Here is a 16,989-nt window from a genome sequence, read left to right on the forward strand (position 1 = left end):
TGGAAATGCGCAATTTACAAGGAATTCATGAGGCATTTAATAAATTTATTCGATGTGAACCAGGAACTCAAATAAAAGGAACAGTCGTAAAATAAATGCATTAATGGAACTTTATTAGCTCCATTAACGATCCCAAAATGAAGGTTAAAAGACTAAAATATATGTATTTAATTATTCTGGGAATGAGACCCAATAATTTCTATAGCTCAGATTTACAAAAAAATTGTTTCAAACTCATCGATTTAGCTGAAAGTGGAAACATTGATGCGCTGGTATCATAGACTTATAATACATGTTATTATAAGTCTATGGATGGTATAAAACCAAAGAGTAACAACTTGTTGATAAAACCATCGATGTTTTTCTGACATTTGCTATCTAATATCTATGAGTCCACAGTTTTCACAGAATACTCGATTGACGCTTTTCTGTGGTTGTTGCCATAGATTTATTTAAATATTCTGTAGTGTGGTTGCTACTCTATGGTTATATAGTGTTCTGTGGTAGGTGATACACAGGCAACCCAAAATACGTCAGCAGTGTATTATGTATTTCCTGCAATAATCGTTCAAGGGAAAATTGAAATCATCTAATATAAGGAGAAATATTCCGATTTTGGTGATTTTGCTTCTCATGAGTCTCAGTTGGATTGCTTGGAAAACGTAAATGAAGGACAACAATGATTTTTCAAATTTATTCGCATAAAAATAATGTTTTCTATCAGAATTTTCTCATTTGAAGTGTATTCGTGTGGAAGAAAATTTCTTGGAGCTCTACTACAAGAATAGGTAGAAATACGTGTCAAATATACATTTTGACACACTCGATTGTTATAATCTTTGCTTCAATTCACCTCCCTGAAAACAAGAACTATTATTTTCGCTTAGTTGTAATTTCTGGAGAACTCACAAAATTCTCATCGTGTTGGTGAAGCCTTTACCCTCCCTCCAACCTGTTACAACAATAACAGAATCTCCTTTATGAATGAACCTGCTTCTCTTCCCATAATCGATTCCGTAGTCAACACTTGCATTCACATCCTCAACCCAATTGTCCAGAATTTCTGAGAAAAAAAATGCTTGATAGGAGTTTCTTCTGATTTTTCTAAAGTAAATTTCAAATTGTACCTTCTCGAACTACTGGAAGGATTCCACGATGGATGACACTTTGTCTAGCAACCAGTCTGGATCTGGTCACAGCAATTATTGGACAATGTGGTCTATATTTGGATATTAGCTGTGCTGATCTTCCAGAAGCAGTTAAGACCACTATGGCACTTGCCAGATTCTTTATAGAGGCAGCAACTGCCGCTATAGCTATGGTGTGGGTGGTATCCTTAGTGTGAATCTAGACACATGAAACGAGAAGAAGATGTGAGATTCCAATGGCCAATATATTTTTCTCTAGAAAAACCAAATAGATCCTCACCTCATTGGACAGATCTTCGAAGAGTTGTCTTTGCCATACGGCCGCCTCGGCTTCCCTACTTATATCGCTCATAACTTTGACGCACTCCAAAGGGTAGTGCCCTTTGGCCGTTTCCCCTGACAACATAACGCAATCAGCGCCATCTAAGACCGCATTTGCCACATCTGAACTTTCCGCCCTCGTGGGTCTGGGCCTGTAGATCATCGACTCCAACATCTGAGTGGCGCAAATTATGGGTTTTCCCGCCTTGTTGCACTTCCCGATTATCGTTTTCTGAGCCAGAAAAACCTTTTGGGTCGGTATTGCCATCCCAAGGTCACCACGATCGATCAGTATACCGTCCGCTGTTGCTATTATTTCGTCCATGTTTTTCATACCGTGGGCGTTCTCTATCTTGGCTATCACCTGAAATTTTCAATTCATTCCTTCCGTTTTGCTTTAGCCAACAAACCACTGACCTTGGTTTGCTTCCCAGTTTTCTCTATCACATCCTGTATCGTCCGAACAGTGTTCGCGTCCTTGGTAAAAGACAAGAAGACCATGTCGACATCTTCTTTTAGCCCAAATTCTATATCCTCCAGATCTTTCTGTGACACTGGCGGTAGATCTATTGGCACCCCTGGAATGTGCACCCCTTTCGAGCTTCCCAAGCTGCCTCCATTTTCGATGAAGCATTCGATGGAGCCCTTTAGCACTTTGGTGCATTTGAGGGCTAATTGTCCGTCATCCACGAATATCCTTGCACCTATTGGAACTTTTTTGTGCAGATCCTCCAAGCCAACGTAGATACACTTGGCGTTTCCTTTGGAGTACAGATTCTTATCGGAGGTGAGCTCTATGGTTTCACCCTCTTGAAGTTCAATTTCCGCCGCTATACCCTTCAAAATTAAAGAGTTGAATTAGTTGATTTTGCTGGACACGTTAAACTTACTCCTTCTAGAACTCCAGTTCTGATTTCAGGACCTTTGGTGTCTAAAGCTATGGCTATAGGGTGGTAAGTGCCCAGTTTTTTGCTGTAGTTATCCACAGCGGATCTGATATTTCGAATGGTTTCTCTGTGGTACTGATGTGTACCGTGAGAAAAATTCAAACGCGCAACATTCATGCCACTGGCCATCATTTTCTCAAGTATCTGGGTATCTCTGGAAGCAGGACCTAAAAACATTCATTCAGAGTTAAATTTGATATTTCTAACTCTATATATACTCCTCGATCTGCAATGAATACGAGAAAGAGGACTAAAAGCCGATAAAATTGAAAAAGTATCCATGAAAATGGATAAAATTCGAAATTTCAAAAGTCATCAGGAGAAACCATAGAATTTACAGCGTTCGGCCAACTTCATGTCATACGTCGATGGTTACGAAAACACGTGAAGTTAGCTCGAGAACGGCACTGACATGGGCGTAACATTCGACTGGGCTTTCACGACTAAAAATGACCAATGGCGTGTCTTTTTTGCATCATTTAAGGTTCTTTTTTTTTCAATTCTTACGAATTTTATCGCGTTTTTTCTCGAGGGAAAGAAACACAAACATTTCTCCAATTTGATTTCGTGTATCTAGTACTTACCAATAGTACATACTATTCCTGTCAGTCTTACATCTTGTGGTTCTGTTTCTATATTCAAATCGCAAATATGTTTCAAGTAAGTTACATCGTACTTCGATTCTTTCTTCAAAAATGGGGGTTTATGCGACGCCATCTAAAAAGGATCAAAATTAATTGCTATAAATCCAAACAGGCATGCTATGGAGTTTTGGGGTACCAATATAAACTTTAATTGCGAAAAAATATGCTATTTCTTTATGCAAGAGAATGATATGAATGAATATGAATGCGTGAAGAACAAAAATAAACATCAATATTTTAACCTCTTTATTCCTCAGCCAAAAACTTTATATTATTTTTCAACTATTACATCCGAAACACATTTCATTTGAAAAAGCTTCGAACAATTTTCTAGATGTAAAGTTTGGAGATTTGAGAACTATAACTAGACATCAGTTACCTACTTATGCAATTCAGGAAAACTTTGAACACTTATTGAATCAGATTATCGACTTCCCTCACATTCAATAAACTATGTAGATTTGTTGTTAGAGGACTTTGAAGGTTACCTGATGTTTCTATATGAGTTAATTATTATCTCATATGCTTCGTTGTCGATATTTCCAGAAATTCCTTAATTTGGGAGGAAGAAATCGAATATAATAAATATAGTTCACGAAGAATAATAGATTATATGATTTGCTAGTAATATTTTCCCTAATTTTATTACAATATGGGTTGAAACCAGAGAAATGAATAATAAGAGTTGCTTTTTCGGAAAGTGTATCACTCTCCAATCTGTGATAATTTTTCTGGAAGATAATCCACTCTAAATGTGACCTTTTAAAAATTTCCAAAAAGATGGGATCAGTTAAAAATTCGTCAAGACCGAACTGTTGCTTCGAGATCGCTGTGGTTCTCAGATTTTAAACTAGAAGAGTTGCTTCTTCGGAATGTGCATCACTTTCCGATCTGTGATGTTTACTCCTGTCTAAAAATCAAGTTTTCTACTACTGGCAGTAATTGTTTTCGTTCGTCATTTCACGAAATTTTGAACAACACATATTTCGTAAAACATTATGAAATCCAAAGAAAACATTTGCGTACATACAATAAAACGAAAATCGTATCAAATATATTTTGATGAAATTTGTTTTCGTGAATAATGAAATTTCTCAAAATAGAAGGGATATATGTTGCTAACTGGTGAGAAAATACCTTTCGAAATTCCGAAACCTAAGATAACTATGGAAAATTTCTCAATCCGCGATAGTGATAAACATGCTGATATGTGGTGATTCCTTTAATACAGTCCTGATAACGAGGATCTCAAGCAATAGGTCGAATCCTTAACTATTACGTCATTGTTTCAAGTGATGAAATTTTCGTGGAAGAATTCCTTCAACAGTCAAGCACCCAAAGACTAAATTCATAAATTTGAATTGGCGATTTTATCAGGAAGATTTTGTATTCATTTTATTTTCAAATTTTCAATACATTGGACAAAGTTAAAATGCACAAGTCTCCATAAAAAATCATCGAAAATAAGATGCATGAGGGTGTAAATGAATAGTTGCGAAAAAAACTGCAACTGTGGGTCTTTCTAATAAAATCTTTTTTTGAGCCACCCCTGCTTAAATACAGACTCTTAAAGATGGCACCTGAATGGCAGAGAATTTTCTTTGAGTTACTTTCTCTCTGGTACAAATACTTCTTCAAAATTCGAAACATTTGCTCGATTTTTATGTAGAATTTTCAGCACCCTTCAATTCAATGTTCTTTGGAAGATTACAGTAAGTATATTGCAAAATATATGGTAATATTTCCAAAGCTTTGATCTCAGACTTGAACCCGCACTGAATGTTTACCATAATAATTCATAAGAACGAATTGCATATATGATATTTTTGTTCGACCATTTTTAACAAGAAAGGTCAAACAATTTCAATGGGGGGTCTTGATTCAGTGGAATTGTACAGTAAATGAGATAAGAATTCAAATTAGATGGAAAGTAAAAATCTTAATCTATTGAAATCAGCAGCTGCATCATTAATTCGTCTTCTTTCTATTAATTTTCAAAAATATATAGCCATCTATTAGTTATATGTACCTGTATAATCTTATTTTGGCATTGCTGTACATATATTATAACCTATTCAGTTTTGATTTTGGTAGGGAACAAGATGTGCATATTCATCTACACATTCTCCACAATAAAAACCTATAAATCATCAACATCAACCGAAAATCTGTTAGCGATTCTTTCGATATTGACTGAGTAACTTTCTGATGCCCCCTGTATCTCGCAATTCCACGATCAGCGGATTGAACATTCCTCGCAAGACCTGTTACTTGTAGAACGCGTTTTTAAAAAACTCCATTGGCCAAGTCACTGACACGAGTACCCCCTCTCCGTATCATCCAGTAGCATGATCATAATGACGAACCTAATCAAAACTATTCTGTAATCAGTTTAAACTCTATATAACGTTCAGGTCTCTCCTATCTCACCAGTTTTTACGTACTAGTGATGAACTTCCTTTAACCACGTTTACGTATCGTTTTACTGTGAACTAGTTCGCGTCCTTGAATAGAAAAATTTGAAAAAAAAATGGGGAACAACAACACAGCTTTGAATTTCGGCGCCGGTCCTGCAAAACTGCCAAGAGAGGTAAAAATTTGGACCAGCATTCTTCCCTTTTGCTTATTTAAGTTAGATGTAGTGGATTGAATTCCAGAAATCTTCGAATTTTTATTTGGCAATGGTTTCTGCAACACCCTGTACATTTTTGACAATTCTGAATATATTGCCAACTGCTCAGATATATTTCAAAGTCGAAAAAAGAACGTTTTCTTGAATAGTTTACTGATTTAACTGGATACATTTTTTTTAACATAACTCAAATTTTTGACTGTGACAGTTGATGTGAAAATGTCCTGAAATATTCGTAAATCGTAAAAATAAGAAACACGACAAAATGCAACACACGAGAAATATTTCTATTCACCTTCATTAGAATATTCCAAAAACGGCTAACAATCATATTCGAAATGTAGAAATTTTATTGCCATTCTATCGAACACTACTCTGTAAATAAATTTAAAAAAATACTTGGGTGCAAGCCCCGTTTCAGTTTTATTAATAGTCATAGGTGTGTTGTTCCGTCAGAATCTTATAATCATATGGGTCAAAAGTGAGAGTGAACAATGGAAATTTATGAACAAAATAGTTGTGGAAAAATTCCAGCATAAAGAAATCCATATCAATGATGTTTTTATTTATACTTATTAAGTTCGATTAAGATGTTAATTCGAGTGTGCTTGTTTAGACGATAACATCAATTGGAGTGTTTTAGCTCCATTGTTTATTAAATTTCTCTGAGTGTTTTCAGAATCATGAATATTTTTTATTTTGCAGGTCCTTCAGGAAGTACAGGCAGAACTTCTATCGTTTCAAGATTCTGGCATGAGTATTATGGAAATGAGTCATAGGTCTGCAGAATATACGAAAATAAACAAAGATGCTCAACAATCCATCAGAGAATTATTGTGAGTGACAATTGTTTAGGAAACAAACTGTTCTGTTTTTCATTCAACGATTCTTTCACAAAGATTAGCTTCGTTCAGTTTTGTTTCAATCCGCCCCTGTATCCTTTCAGTTAACCTTGATTATAAATTAAATATGCATTTCTATGTCCCTGTGGAAAAACCAATCCCATTTTTCCCTTTCTAGAAAAGTACCGGACAACTACAAGGTGCTCTTCATGCAAGGTGGCGGTGTGGGTGGGTTCGCAGCAGTTGCGATGAACCTAATGAACAGGACCGGCTCCGCCGATTACGCAGTCACCGGAACTTGGTCTGCTTCTGCCGCTAAAGAAGCTCAGAAGTACGGCAAAGTAAATCTTGTTTTTCCAAAAGCAGACAAGCCTGGAAGTATACCAGATGAGTCTACTTGGAACTGTGATCCTAACGCTTCATACCTCTACTATTGTGATAACGAAACTGTGGATGGTAAGTTGAAGCCAGAGCCCTTTCTCTATGGTTGAAGCAAAGAGGAACTCCTCTATGGAGAGTAGAGAGAAACTCCTCTTTCTCTATGTCCTCTTTGGTTGAAGCAATCATAGAAAGAATTTCCATCAAACATGACAACTGTTAAATGTTCTTCATCTTCCTTTACCCTTTTTTTCCAGGTGTTGAATTTCCTTACATTCCAAGTAATCCTCACAATGTACCGTTAGTAGCAGATATGTCTTCCAGTATTATGACTAAGAGAGTTGACGTTTCCAAGGTAAGAATTCGAATTTCAACCTTTAAAGAAAAATTCCCTAAAACATTTTTTCCAGTTTGGAGTCATTTTTGGCGGTGCTCAAAAAAACATCGGACCTGCTGGAGTGGTATTTGTCATAATTAGGGAAGATTTGCTGGGAAAACCGATGGATATTTGCCCTTCAGTAATGAATTTCACGCATATTGACAAGTGCAACTCAGTTCATAACACACCTGCCACACTTAGGTAAGTTAAAAACCTTCAAGATTCAATATTCCATCGAAATTTACAGCAATAAAAATGTGCCGATTGGACCTCATCAGAAAATTATGATGCAACAGCATGAAATATAAATAATTCGTTATCATCCTTTGAAATTTATTATTTTACAGACGATTTATCTAAAAATTAAATGACCCGTCTATTTGTTACCGATTTAATCCAGTTTTGAATGCGGTCATTGCATTTAGGACAGATCAAAGATAATAAATAACAACTTTTGAATTTTTTCAATTTCAAGATAATTTTATTGATTCATAGAATATTACGCAATTGACATTTGCATTCAAATTACGCGCCCTTACCTGCGAGGTTGGCGACCCTGGATGTTTTCCAGCGGGACAGGAGTACAAACACATTTTTAGGGGAATCGAAAATCCCTGTTCCGGATTGAATTTTTCCTTCTATTTTCTCAATTATATGATTTTCTTTTCTGTTTTCAGTGTGTACATAATGGAAAAAGTGCTCAGATGGATAAAAGCGAACGGAGGTGTAGAAGGAATGGAAAAACAATCTCATGAAAAAAGCTCTTTGTTATACAAAACTATTGCGAATTCGAATCAGTTTTATAGCTCGCCTATTGATGAGAATGTAAGAAGTAGAATAAATATACCGTTCAGAGTGGGTGGCCTCGGTGGTAATGATGAACTTGAGGCTCTATTCCTCGAGAAGGCTGAGAAATTGAAAATGTACCAGTTGAAAGGACACAGGTAATGTTAAATTTTATGGGATCATTGCAGGGGAACTTGATTCAATTCTGAGTATGTTCTAAACATTCGTTCTTTTTTCAGATCTGTAGGTGGAATGAGAGCTTCCCTTTACAACGCAGTATCATTGGAAGATGTTAATTCATTAGTTAAGTTTATGCAAGAATTCCAAAAATTACATGCAGCATAAAATAAAAGATTAGGAAATATATTAATTTATTGATTACTCAAATTTGTACATAATTTATATATACGAATTTACAGCTAATAAAAAATTTCTATAAATCTGTATTTTACTCAAACCTAACAAAAATGGAAATATTCTGATATTGTAGTAAAAAAATATCAGTATCACATGAATCTCAATTAGAACGTGATTCATCTGTTTTTTTCAATCGTCTAGCGAAAATTTTGTCCAATTCATTCTCTAATGTACAATTAACTCCTCTTAATCCATCCACAACCTTTTTACTCCATTCAAAATATTCCTGAACTCTTTGTTGGGACCAGAACGTTGGTATCGACCTCTCCAGATCTCTCAGATTATACAACTTGTCTGCCAACTTGACCAATTTTGCTGCCAGACTGCTACCTGGTGCATGTTCAATTTGTAGTTGTTTACGCATTTCTTTTGGTAAACTTTTATCGTCTGTAACTTCAGCCACGATTGATCCAACTTCCTTTCCAAACACATTTTCTATTTCTTCTAAAGTGGTATCTGTGTCTTCTACGGTATCATGGAGGATTGCAGCCTTGATTGTAGCCAAATCAGTTACTTTAGCTTCATTAGTTAGAATAAAAGCAACTCCTAAAACATTAGTGCAAAATTATATATTACAAGTACTGGCTTTTTATAGTCACGATATTCTTAGTGATTTAATTGAAATGTATCGAAATATTAACCTATAGGATGATTAATGTAGGGAGTTCTTTGAATATCTTTTCTTCGTTGGTCCTTGTGCTTTATACAGGCAAAATTTACACATTCTATCAAATCGGAGATTATAACATTTTCTGGCAAAGAATTCATTCTACAGCGATGAAAAACAAACTTAAAATATTTATCACAGATTGCAGAGTAGATGAGTGGAGTTTTTATTTATTTTTGCACTTAGGTTAGATATTTTTGACAAGTAATTGGCAGCACTGTTCTTTTTTCCTATCCAAGTTTTCTACCCTTTTCGGGTATTTTTGGATGCAAAAATGTCCCGTCTTCGCCATTGGAATGTTAATGATGATAATCATGGATTCCAAAGTTTGTTTTTTTTTGTCGTTTTTTAGAGTCGAAATATCAAATACAAAGGAGTCCCTTAAACTGTTTGGAAATTTCATATTTCCTGAGACAATTCATATCAGCTATCAGCTGATAACACGTCATCAACGAATCATGTGTCAAGAAAAGGTTAGGTTGATATCAAACAATATCAGCATACTGCATAAATGCGACTTATATGAGTTAAAGTCCAATGTTGCTTTGACTTTCGAAGGTAGTGGTAACATGTATTCCTTAAGATTTTTCAAGGTAAATGGGTGAAAAATTAGGTTTTTGAAACTAATAAAATTTCTGTGTAGGTCACCTGTCATGTAATGACATCTTTAATAAAAATTTTACCGTTTTTTCTGTGCGTAGGCTACTAACGGTGCCGGCTTCCTCAGTCCACTTTCACTCTTCATTCACTGAATTTTCAATATCTTAATTATCAGAAAAGTATTGTCCTGTTAGAGTGGCCTTTGATTTTCGAAAAAATGGCAGATGTAAGATTTTTTCATTATATGATTCTTTTGGGAAACTATTCTTGGAATACTACCTGTGACCTATTGAACTCTCGCCTGATATGTGGCCTCTAAATTCTTTCAATTTGAGGGTCCCTATTAGTATTTTAGTTCAATGAAAAAATGGATTTTTCGGGTTTTCCACAAAATCATAGAAAATTGTCTTGTACTGTCTCGTTTGGGCTCGTCTCATAGAAAGTTTTCTCCCTAAAGATATTCATAGAAATGAAGAAATAAGAATTAAAAATTTTCATTTCAAAATTGATAAATAATAAACGAAAAATTTCATTGATTTTTCATTATTTACAGGTTGTTTTGAACCATTCTCAAAGGAACTTGAGCAGCAAACCATATCTCAATGAAGTTTTCATTGTATCTGCTGTTCGTACCCCAATCGGTTCCTTCCAGGGGTCTTTGGCACCTTTGAGTGCTACACAACTGGGTGCTGTGGCTATAGAAGGTATTAAATGGATTTCATTAATATATTTCATTATTAAAAACCCTTGATTTCCAATCAGGTGCAATTGAACATGCCGGTGTACCCAAGGATGAAGTCAAAGAGGTTTACATGGGCCAAGTATGCCAAGCGGGAGCTGGACAAGCTCCGGCAAGGCAAGCAACAATCTTCGCTGGTCTTCCAAAATCAACGATATGCACCACAGTCAATAAAGTATGCGCTTCTGGTATGAAATCAATAATGTTAGCTTCACAATCTCTTCAAACTGGAGAACAAGACTTGGTTCTTGCCGGAGGAATGGAATCTATGTCGAATGTGCCTTATTATCTCAAGAGGGGTCAGACGCCTTACGGTGGAGTTAATCTGACTGATGGTATAGTATTAGATGGGTTGACTGATGTGTACAATAAGTTCCATATGGGAAACTGTGCCGAAAATACTGCTAAAAAAATGGGAATAACTCGAAAAGACCAAGACGATTACGCTATTTCAAGTTACAAGAGGAGTGCGGCTGCCTGGCAAAATAAAGCATTCGCAAGTGAACTCGTGCCTGTCAGTGTCCCCCAGAAGAAAGGATCACCGGATCTTGTAGTGACAGAAGACGAAGAATACAAGCGAATTAATTTCGAGAAGTTCACCAAGCTAAACACTGTTTTTCAGAGAGAGAACGGAACTGTTACTGCAGGTAATTTTGTCCTTAATGTCACATTTAATGTGTTTTGACTACTTTTAATTTGTTGTATAGGAAATGCGTCGACGTTGAACGATGGTGCAGCAGCTTTAATACTTGCTTCATCAGCAGCTGTCAAAAAACTTAACCTCAAACCTCTGGCCAAAGTGGTGGGTTTCGCAGATGGCGCCACTGATCCGGTGGACTTCCCAATCGCGCCGGCTGTGGCCATTCCTAGACTTCTTGAAAAAACTGGTGTTAAGAAGGACGAGGTGGCTCTTTGGGAACTGAATGAGGCTTTCAGCGTTGTGGCAGTGGCCAATCAGAAACTCCTCGAATTGGATCCTGCCAAGATCAATGTTCATGGGGGTGCGGTAAGCTTGGGACACCCCATTGGTATGTCGGGGGCTAGAATCGTCGTTCACTTAGTCCATGCCTTGAAACCGGGAGAGAAAGGAGTTGCAGCCATTTGTAACGGAGGAGGAGGCGCTTCTTCGATTCTTATCGAGCGACTGTAAGTTTGGAATGCTATGTGCAATGAAGATCGTTGAGCTGATTTTATTTACCTCAATTTTATTACCCGTAATTCGAAAATTTTATATTCTGCATGTTTAAAACTGACTTAGAATTTTATACGAATGTATTGTTATATTTTTGTTCGCAGTATATTTGGATGAAGATATTTATTTTGAAAGGTCTTTGGTTGTTACATGGTGTAGGTTATCAAGTATTGTTCGGACAAGGCAAAAGTATTTTTAAGGTTAAAATATGTACAATTCGATAAATTATTTAAATATAATTTTATACACTTCATTGACTTTTTTTACCATTACAAAAGTGAACGTTATAGAAGTAGATTTATAGATTTTGATTCTTCTAGTAGGATGTTCTGTGGTTTAAACTAAAGATTTCAAGTGCTAAAACTGTCAGATCGATATATGTTGACAGATGACAATAGCTGTGTCACTGATCAAGAAACTGTGCTCGTTAGAAAGTAGATAGGTTGAACTTAGCGCTTGGAAAATTCTTAGTTAGGTCCCATAGTTTTGTAGTAGGTACCAGTTTGATCCAACGAGCGTTACAAAAAAAAAATTCTCGTCGAGCAGACGGAATTTTGGCAATTGACGTTTTGTGTTGTCAAATACAAAACGTCAATTTTGAAAATTCTATGGCATTTGCACTTGGCGCCAATTTTTTGAACTCTCGTTACACTACAAGTGATGAGATTTTATACGAGATTGCTTTTCTAACAGGCCGGCCGGATGCATACCTGGAGAATTGCCCAAACTTACCCTGTTTACTAAGGATCCTTGTCCACTCTGCGACGACGTTAAGGCAGAATTAAAGCCGTACTTGAATAGAGTCACCTTCGAAACTGTCGATATCACCAAGAAGGAAAATCTTAGATGGTTGAGATTGTACAGGAACGACATACCTGTGCTTTTTCTGAACGGGCAGTATCTTTGCAAGCATAGGTTAGATGAGGATTTATTTTTACAGAGGTTGGAATATTTGGAAAGCATATAATAATGATGAAGATGGTGAAAAAATGAACCAGATGAGATTCTCTGTCATGAAAAAATATACATTTCGCTGAAAAGCATTCTGAAAAACAGTATTCAAGGTTGAAACAAAACGAAGGTAGATGCAGAGCAAGAAAGATTATTTCTTATTCTATTTGTAAGTCATTATTAGGACGTACATTCATGTTTATAGGCAAATAAATTGATTTTTTGTGAATAAAGATCTTCAAGTAACTTTGTTCTTCTTCATTATACTTATCATCGTCCTATAGACGATCAAACTAAAGAGTAACTCTTCGATCAAATAGCGAGAACCAGTGCATAGACTAACAAATCATAGTTTGTCTGTGAACCAGTGGAGTCGATTGCACAGAACAATAACTTAAATCATAGACTTATTAATATTCTATGTTTTAAACATAGAATATCATCTCCTAATTTAATTTTAGGTCTATGTTCCAGATTTAAAATTTCTGCAACACGTAATACGCGCACTAGGAGACAGTTCTCTTAAAAAAAAATTCATTTTCATGTCCGATTGAATGATTGTCTTGATAATTTATCGAATTCCACGCACCTCCAAGCTTGAACAGAAAATGCTCGGCTTTCATTAATTGATTTGAATGATCTCACTTCTTTATCGAAGCAGTAAAAAAACAGTTTTACGAGAGCTGTATAAACATCCTTATTTAACGTTTCCACTGAAGCACGTAGGTTTCCCCAATAATTTATGTGTAAATGCTTAGATGTCTCTGATCTAATCAGTATCACGCTTCTAAATTCATTCGGCCTTGAATGAAAATATAATATTCTAATCGAGAGTGAATTGATATCACTTCACATATGATCAGGCACCCAAAATAGTAACTACCAGAAGTTAATCCGTTTCATCCGTTTGTTCAGAAGATTGGAAATGTCGCAGGTATGTACCTCAAAAATAGCAGGTTTCGACTAAATATTTCTATTTGGAAATAATATAAAATGTAAATTTTTCGATTTATAAAATAATCACAATGCATTAAATGATTTTTTCAACGACTACAATTGTAAACAGTTCTTGTTTAACCGCTTGCTTATGATTTAATGAAGAGTACACTCTATGTTTCCTTCATCATGGATTTATCTGATACATCAATGAAGTCATTATCGATTATAATACAACAAACTGCATTCAGAATAATACAATAAGATTGAGGCAGAGTTAGCAATTATCTTATTTTCCTTTAGGTAGCTTCGAATCATACCTGTAATGGGCTTCATCGACCTTTACTCAATGAGGTATTCATAGTAGCAGGTGCTCGAACACCAATAGGATCTTTTCAAAGCGTTCTTGCGCCTCTTTCAGCAACTCAACTAGGAGCTGCCGCCATAAAAGGTAGAGTACACCAAGAAACGAATCATTCGATTCCCCAAAATAAACCTAATACTGTTTTTAGGAGCTCTGGACCAAGCGAAGGTACCTAAAGACCAAGTAGAAGAGGTAATCATGGGCCAGGTGTGTCAAGCTGGCTCAGGCCAAGCTCCAGCAAGACAAGCAGCCAAATTCGCCGGTTTACCAGACTCCACCATCTGTACAACGATCAACAAAGTCTGCGCATCGGGGCTCAAAGCAGTCCTTATGGCAGCACAAGAGATACAAACCGGCCAATGCGACCTCATAGTTGCTGGTGGCATGGAATCTATGTCCAACATACCTTACAACCTAAAAAGGGGACCCACGCCATATGGAGGCATCAATATGGCCGATGGTATAATAGCAGATGGTCTCACAGACGTTTACTACAACATCCACATGGGAGACTGCGCTGAACACGTCGCCAAAAAGTTTGGCATCACCCGGGAGCAGCAGGATGACCATGCCATCGCCAGTTATAAGAACAGCGCCACCGCTTGGGAAGAAAAATTGTTCGAGAGGGAAGTAATTCCTATTAGTGTCCCACAGAAGAAAGGTCAGCCTGATTGTGTTGTCGTGGAGGATGAGGAGTACAAGAAGGTTGATTTTGAGAAGTTACGCAAGATAAACACGCCGTTCTTGAAGGATGGTACTGTAACTGCAGGTATGGTTATATATCCTTCTTAATTTCAAGAAATTGATTTTACTTTAACTTGAAATTTGTTTACAGCTAATGCTGCATCATTGAATGATGGAGCAGCAGCTTTGGTGCTAGCCTCAGCCAAAGCGGTCAGCGAACACAACCTCAAACCTCTGGCTAGAGTGTTAGGTTATGCGGATGGTGCTACAGACCCTATAGAGTTCCCAGTGGCTCCCTCAGTTGCCATTCCGAAACTCCTGGAAAGGACCGGTGTGAAGAAAGACGACGTGGCACTCTGGGAGATCAACGAAGCCTTCAGCGTTGTACCGTTGGCCAACCAGAAGATTTTGGGGTTGGATGCGAAGAAGGTCAACGTTCACGGCGGGGCTGTCAGCTTGGGACATCCCCTGGGAATGTCTGGGGCCAGGGTGCTGATCCATTTGGTCCACGTGTTGAAGCCCGGAGAGAAGGGGGTGGCTTCAGCTTGTAATGGCGGTGGGGGCGCATCCGCCATATTATTCGAGAAGTTATAGACGGAATCTTGATGTATATGTTTTGTTGGAAATAAAGAACGAAAAAAATGAATAGACTTTTCAATTTGGGATTGTTTCATGAACAGAATATAAATGTTTGTATACGTACAGGGTGGTCCAGATCGAGAAATGTTCCCTCTCCGAGATACGGGGTGTTAAAATTATAGAAAAAAAAATGTTTTTCATGAATAACTTTCACATCTCTTGAAAAGTTTTTATGAAATTTGAGACATAGGTTTTGAGCGTCAATGAGCACTTTTTGCATAATATCATTTCTTTTCTATTCTACCAGTGGCGTCCGTACTGCAGCGAGACTGAATATTTAAAAAAAAATGATAATTTTGGCGATTTCTTCATGCATGAGAATGTATTTTATTTTTTTAACCGGAAACGGTGCCCCGTACAGCAAAAAGTCAAGAAACCGAATTTGCTCCAAATTAAATAAGGATTTGAATACTAGCTTTTATTGTCGGAAAAAACAGTGGCGTATCATTTTTTTATCTGAAAATATTTAGTCTCGCTGCAGTACGGACGCCACTGGTAGAAGAGAAAAGAAATGATATTATGTAAAAAGTGCTCCTTGACGCTCAAAACCTATTTCTCGAATTTCATAAAAAAATTTCCAGCAGTGTGAAAGTTATTAATGAAAATCATTTTTTTTTCTATAATTTTAACACCCCGTATCTCGGAGAGGAAACATTTCTCGACATATGTTTATATAACAAACTAGGACTTATTTTTGATGTAGAAGACGTGGTTAAAATTTCTCGGTTACGATCTGGATCACCCTGTATATAAGGATGTATTTTTGAAGATTTAAAAGGAGCTTGTTATTTAGAATTCGTACAAAAGGTGAGATTTTTACTTGTACATATATTTCAACAGTTAATTCTTGAGGTCGAAAGAAACAGATTTTTCCTTTACCTCTTTTTTCAAATCCGTCTGGATAAAAATATACAGCCATTTTAAGTTTCCATAATGAGCTGGAAAAACGAGATTGTCTTCGAAATTACTAGCTGAATCTGTGACACTACACATCTGTGGATCTTTTAAACAGAGTTGTAATCAGCCAAAGTACCCAATTGTTCAAATTTCATAGATATTTTTTAATTTTTGAACATCAAATTACTCGAAAATGGCGCATTATACGAGAAAATATGAAGAATACTTTAATTTTACAAAACGTTCAAATATTCATTAGATAGCGTCCAACTTAGTTTCAAGAGTTGGGTTCTTTGAATTTTTGGTATTTTTATGGTATGTAATGGTCATAATGAGAAAACTGGAAGACGTGGGTGATATCTTGTGTTCGAAAAAGATTCATCAAATAAAGGAAAAACTATACGCCGAAATTCATTTCATTCGATAAAACCGTTTGTGAGGTAGAACTGAATAACATTTTTTTGGAGTTTTTCAACAGACTGTAGCTTTTAAACCGAGCGGATTAGACAAAAATGGTAAAGGAAAAATGTGTTTCTTTTGACCTCAAGAATCTACTGTTAAAATATCAGTACGATTCAAAGACTCACCCTGTATACCTATAGATATATCGATTTTGAGGATTATTCAAGCGAGCAACCAAAATTTCGGTAAACATCTTTGAATATTTTGATGGTTTTCTTGTACAGAATCATCTTTTGGGCGAAATATTCCGAGAAATATACAGAGTGTTGTGCTTTCCTTGAAAAAATTGAGGATTTGTACGATCGCAACCCGCCAAAACTCTGTTACGTAACTCGAGGGTGTTCTTCGGAGTTTCTCGGACAAG

The 16,989-nt window shown here is 36.4% G+C and overlaps 6 protein-coding genes across 11 annotated transcripts; 4 read left to right on the forward strand and 2 right to left on the reverse strand.

Moving 5' to 3' along the window:
- Positions 1-680: 680 nt before the first annotated feature.
- On the reverse strand, positions 681-6,008 carry LOC123316132 (pyruvate kinase-like). Of its 4 annotated transcripts, none has more exons than XM_044902117.1 (8): positions 5,988-6,008; positions 3,001-3,133; positions 2,360-2,583; positions 1,887-2,306; positions 1,429-1,833; positions 1,128-1,347; positions 910-1,063; positions 681-857 (listed from the first exon to the last, which is right to left on the reverse strand). In XM_044902117.1, the coding sequence occupies exons 1-8, from the start codon at positions 5,991-5,993 to the stop codon at positions 845-847; spliced, it is 1,575 nt and encodes a 524-aa protein (XP_044758052.1). In that variant the 5' UTR covers positions 5,994-6,008; the 3' UTR covers positions 681-844. The 4 variants fall into 4 exon arrangements, with proteins under 4 accessions (XP_044758052.1, XP_044758054.1, XP_044758056.1 ...); XM_044902119.1 differs by lacking the exon at positions 5,988-6,008 and adding an exon at positions 3,444-3,601; XM_044902121.1 differs by lacking the exon at positions 5,988-6,008 and adding an exon at positions 3,303-3,321.
- LOC123316134 (probable phosphoserine aminotransferase) lies at positions 5,432-8,517 on the forward strand. Its single transcript, XM_044902124.1, has 7 exons — positions 5,432-5,650; positions 6,398-6,528; positions 6,713-6,990; positions 7,170-7,267; positions 7,323-7,492; positions 7,969-8,235; positions 8,317-8,517. The coding sequence occupies exons 1-7, from the start codon at positions 5,591-5,593 to the stop codon at positions 8,420-8,422; spliced, it is 1,110 nt and encodes a 369-aa protein (XP_044758059.1). The 5' UTR covers positions 5,432-5,590; the 3' UTR covers positions 8,423-8,517.
- On the reverse strand, positions 8,432-9,461 carry LOC123316135 (guanosine-3',5'-bis(diphosphate) 3'-pyrophosphohydrolase MESH1). The gene is made up of 2 exons (XM_044902125.1): positions 9,136-9,461; positions 8,432-9,040 (listed from the first exon to the last, which is right to left on the reverse strand). Exons 1-2 carry the CDS (start codon positions 9,260-9,262, stop codon positions 8,595-8,597), a joined length of 573 nt encoding a protein of 190 aa, XP_044758060.1. The 5' UTR covers positions 9,263-9,461; the 3' UTR covers positions 8,432-8,594.
- Positions 9,462-9,599: 138 nt separating this feature from the next.
- LOC123316133 (acetyl-CoA acetyltransferase, mitochondrial-like) lies at positions 9,600-11,943 on the forward strand. 2 transcript variants are annotated; one of them, XM_044902122.1, is made up of 4 exons: positions 9,600-9,754; positions 10,315-10,465; positions 10,524-11,147; positions 11,208-11,943. In XM_044902122.1, the coding sequence occupies exons 1-4, from the start codon at positions 9,620-9,622 to the stop codon at positions 11,648-11,650; spliced, it is 1,353 nt and encodes a 450-aa protein (XP_044758057.1). In that variant the 5' UTR covers positions 9,600-9,619; the 3' UTR covers positions 11,651-11,943. The 2 variants fall into 2 exon arrangements, with proteins under 2 accessions (XP_044758057.1, XP_044758058.1); XM_044902123.1 differs by lacking the exon at positions 9,600-9,754 and adding an exon at positions 9,831-9,987.
- A 137-nt stretch (positions 11,944-12,080) lies between these two features.
- Positions 12,081-12,890, forward strand: LOC123316040 (glutaredoxin-like protein C5orf63 homolog). The gene is made up of 2 exons (XM_044901949.1): positions 12,081-12,126; positions 12,358-12,890. Exons 1-2 carry the CDS (start codon positions 12,081-12,083, stop codon positions 12,657-12,659), a joined length of 348 nt encoding a protein of 115 aa, XP_044757884.1. The 3' UTR covers positions 12,660-12,890.
- A 536-nt stretch (positions 12,891-13,426) lies between these two features.
- Positions 13,427-15,274, forward strand: LOC123315605 (acetyl-CoA acetyltransferase, mitochondrial-like). Of its 2 annotated transcripts, none has more exons than XM_044901362.1 (4): positions 13,427-13,577; positions 13,883-14,030; positions 14,092-14,712; positions 14,779-15,274. In XM_044901362.1, the coding sequence occupies exons 1-4, from the start codon at positions 13,569-13,571 to the stop codon at positions 15,219-15,221; spliced, it is 1,221 nt and encodes a 406-aa protein (XP_044757297.1). In that variant the 5' UTR covers positions 13,427-13,568; the 3' UTR covers positions 15,222-15,274. The 2 variants fall into 2 exon arrangements, with proteins under 2 accessions (XP_044757297.1, XP_044757298.1); XM_044901363.1 differs by having other exon boundaries at positions 13,515-13,581; positions 13,887-14,030.
- The last annotated feature ends 1,715 nt before the right edge of the window (positions 15,275-16,989 follow it).

Source organism: Coccinella septempunctata, chromosome 6 (genome assembly GCF_907165205.1).
Source record: "Coccinella septempunctata chromosome 6, icCocSept1.1, whole genome shotgun sequence".
Taxonomy (NCBI): domain Eukaryota; kingdom Metazoa; phylum Arthropoda; class Insecta; order Coleoptera; family Coccinellidae; genus Coccinella; species Coccinella septempunctata.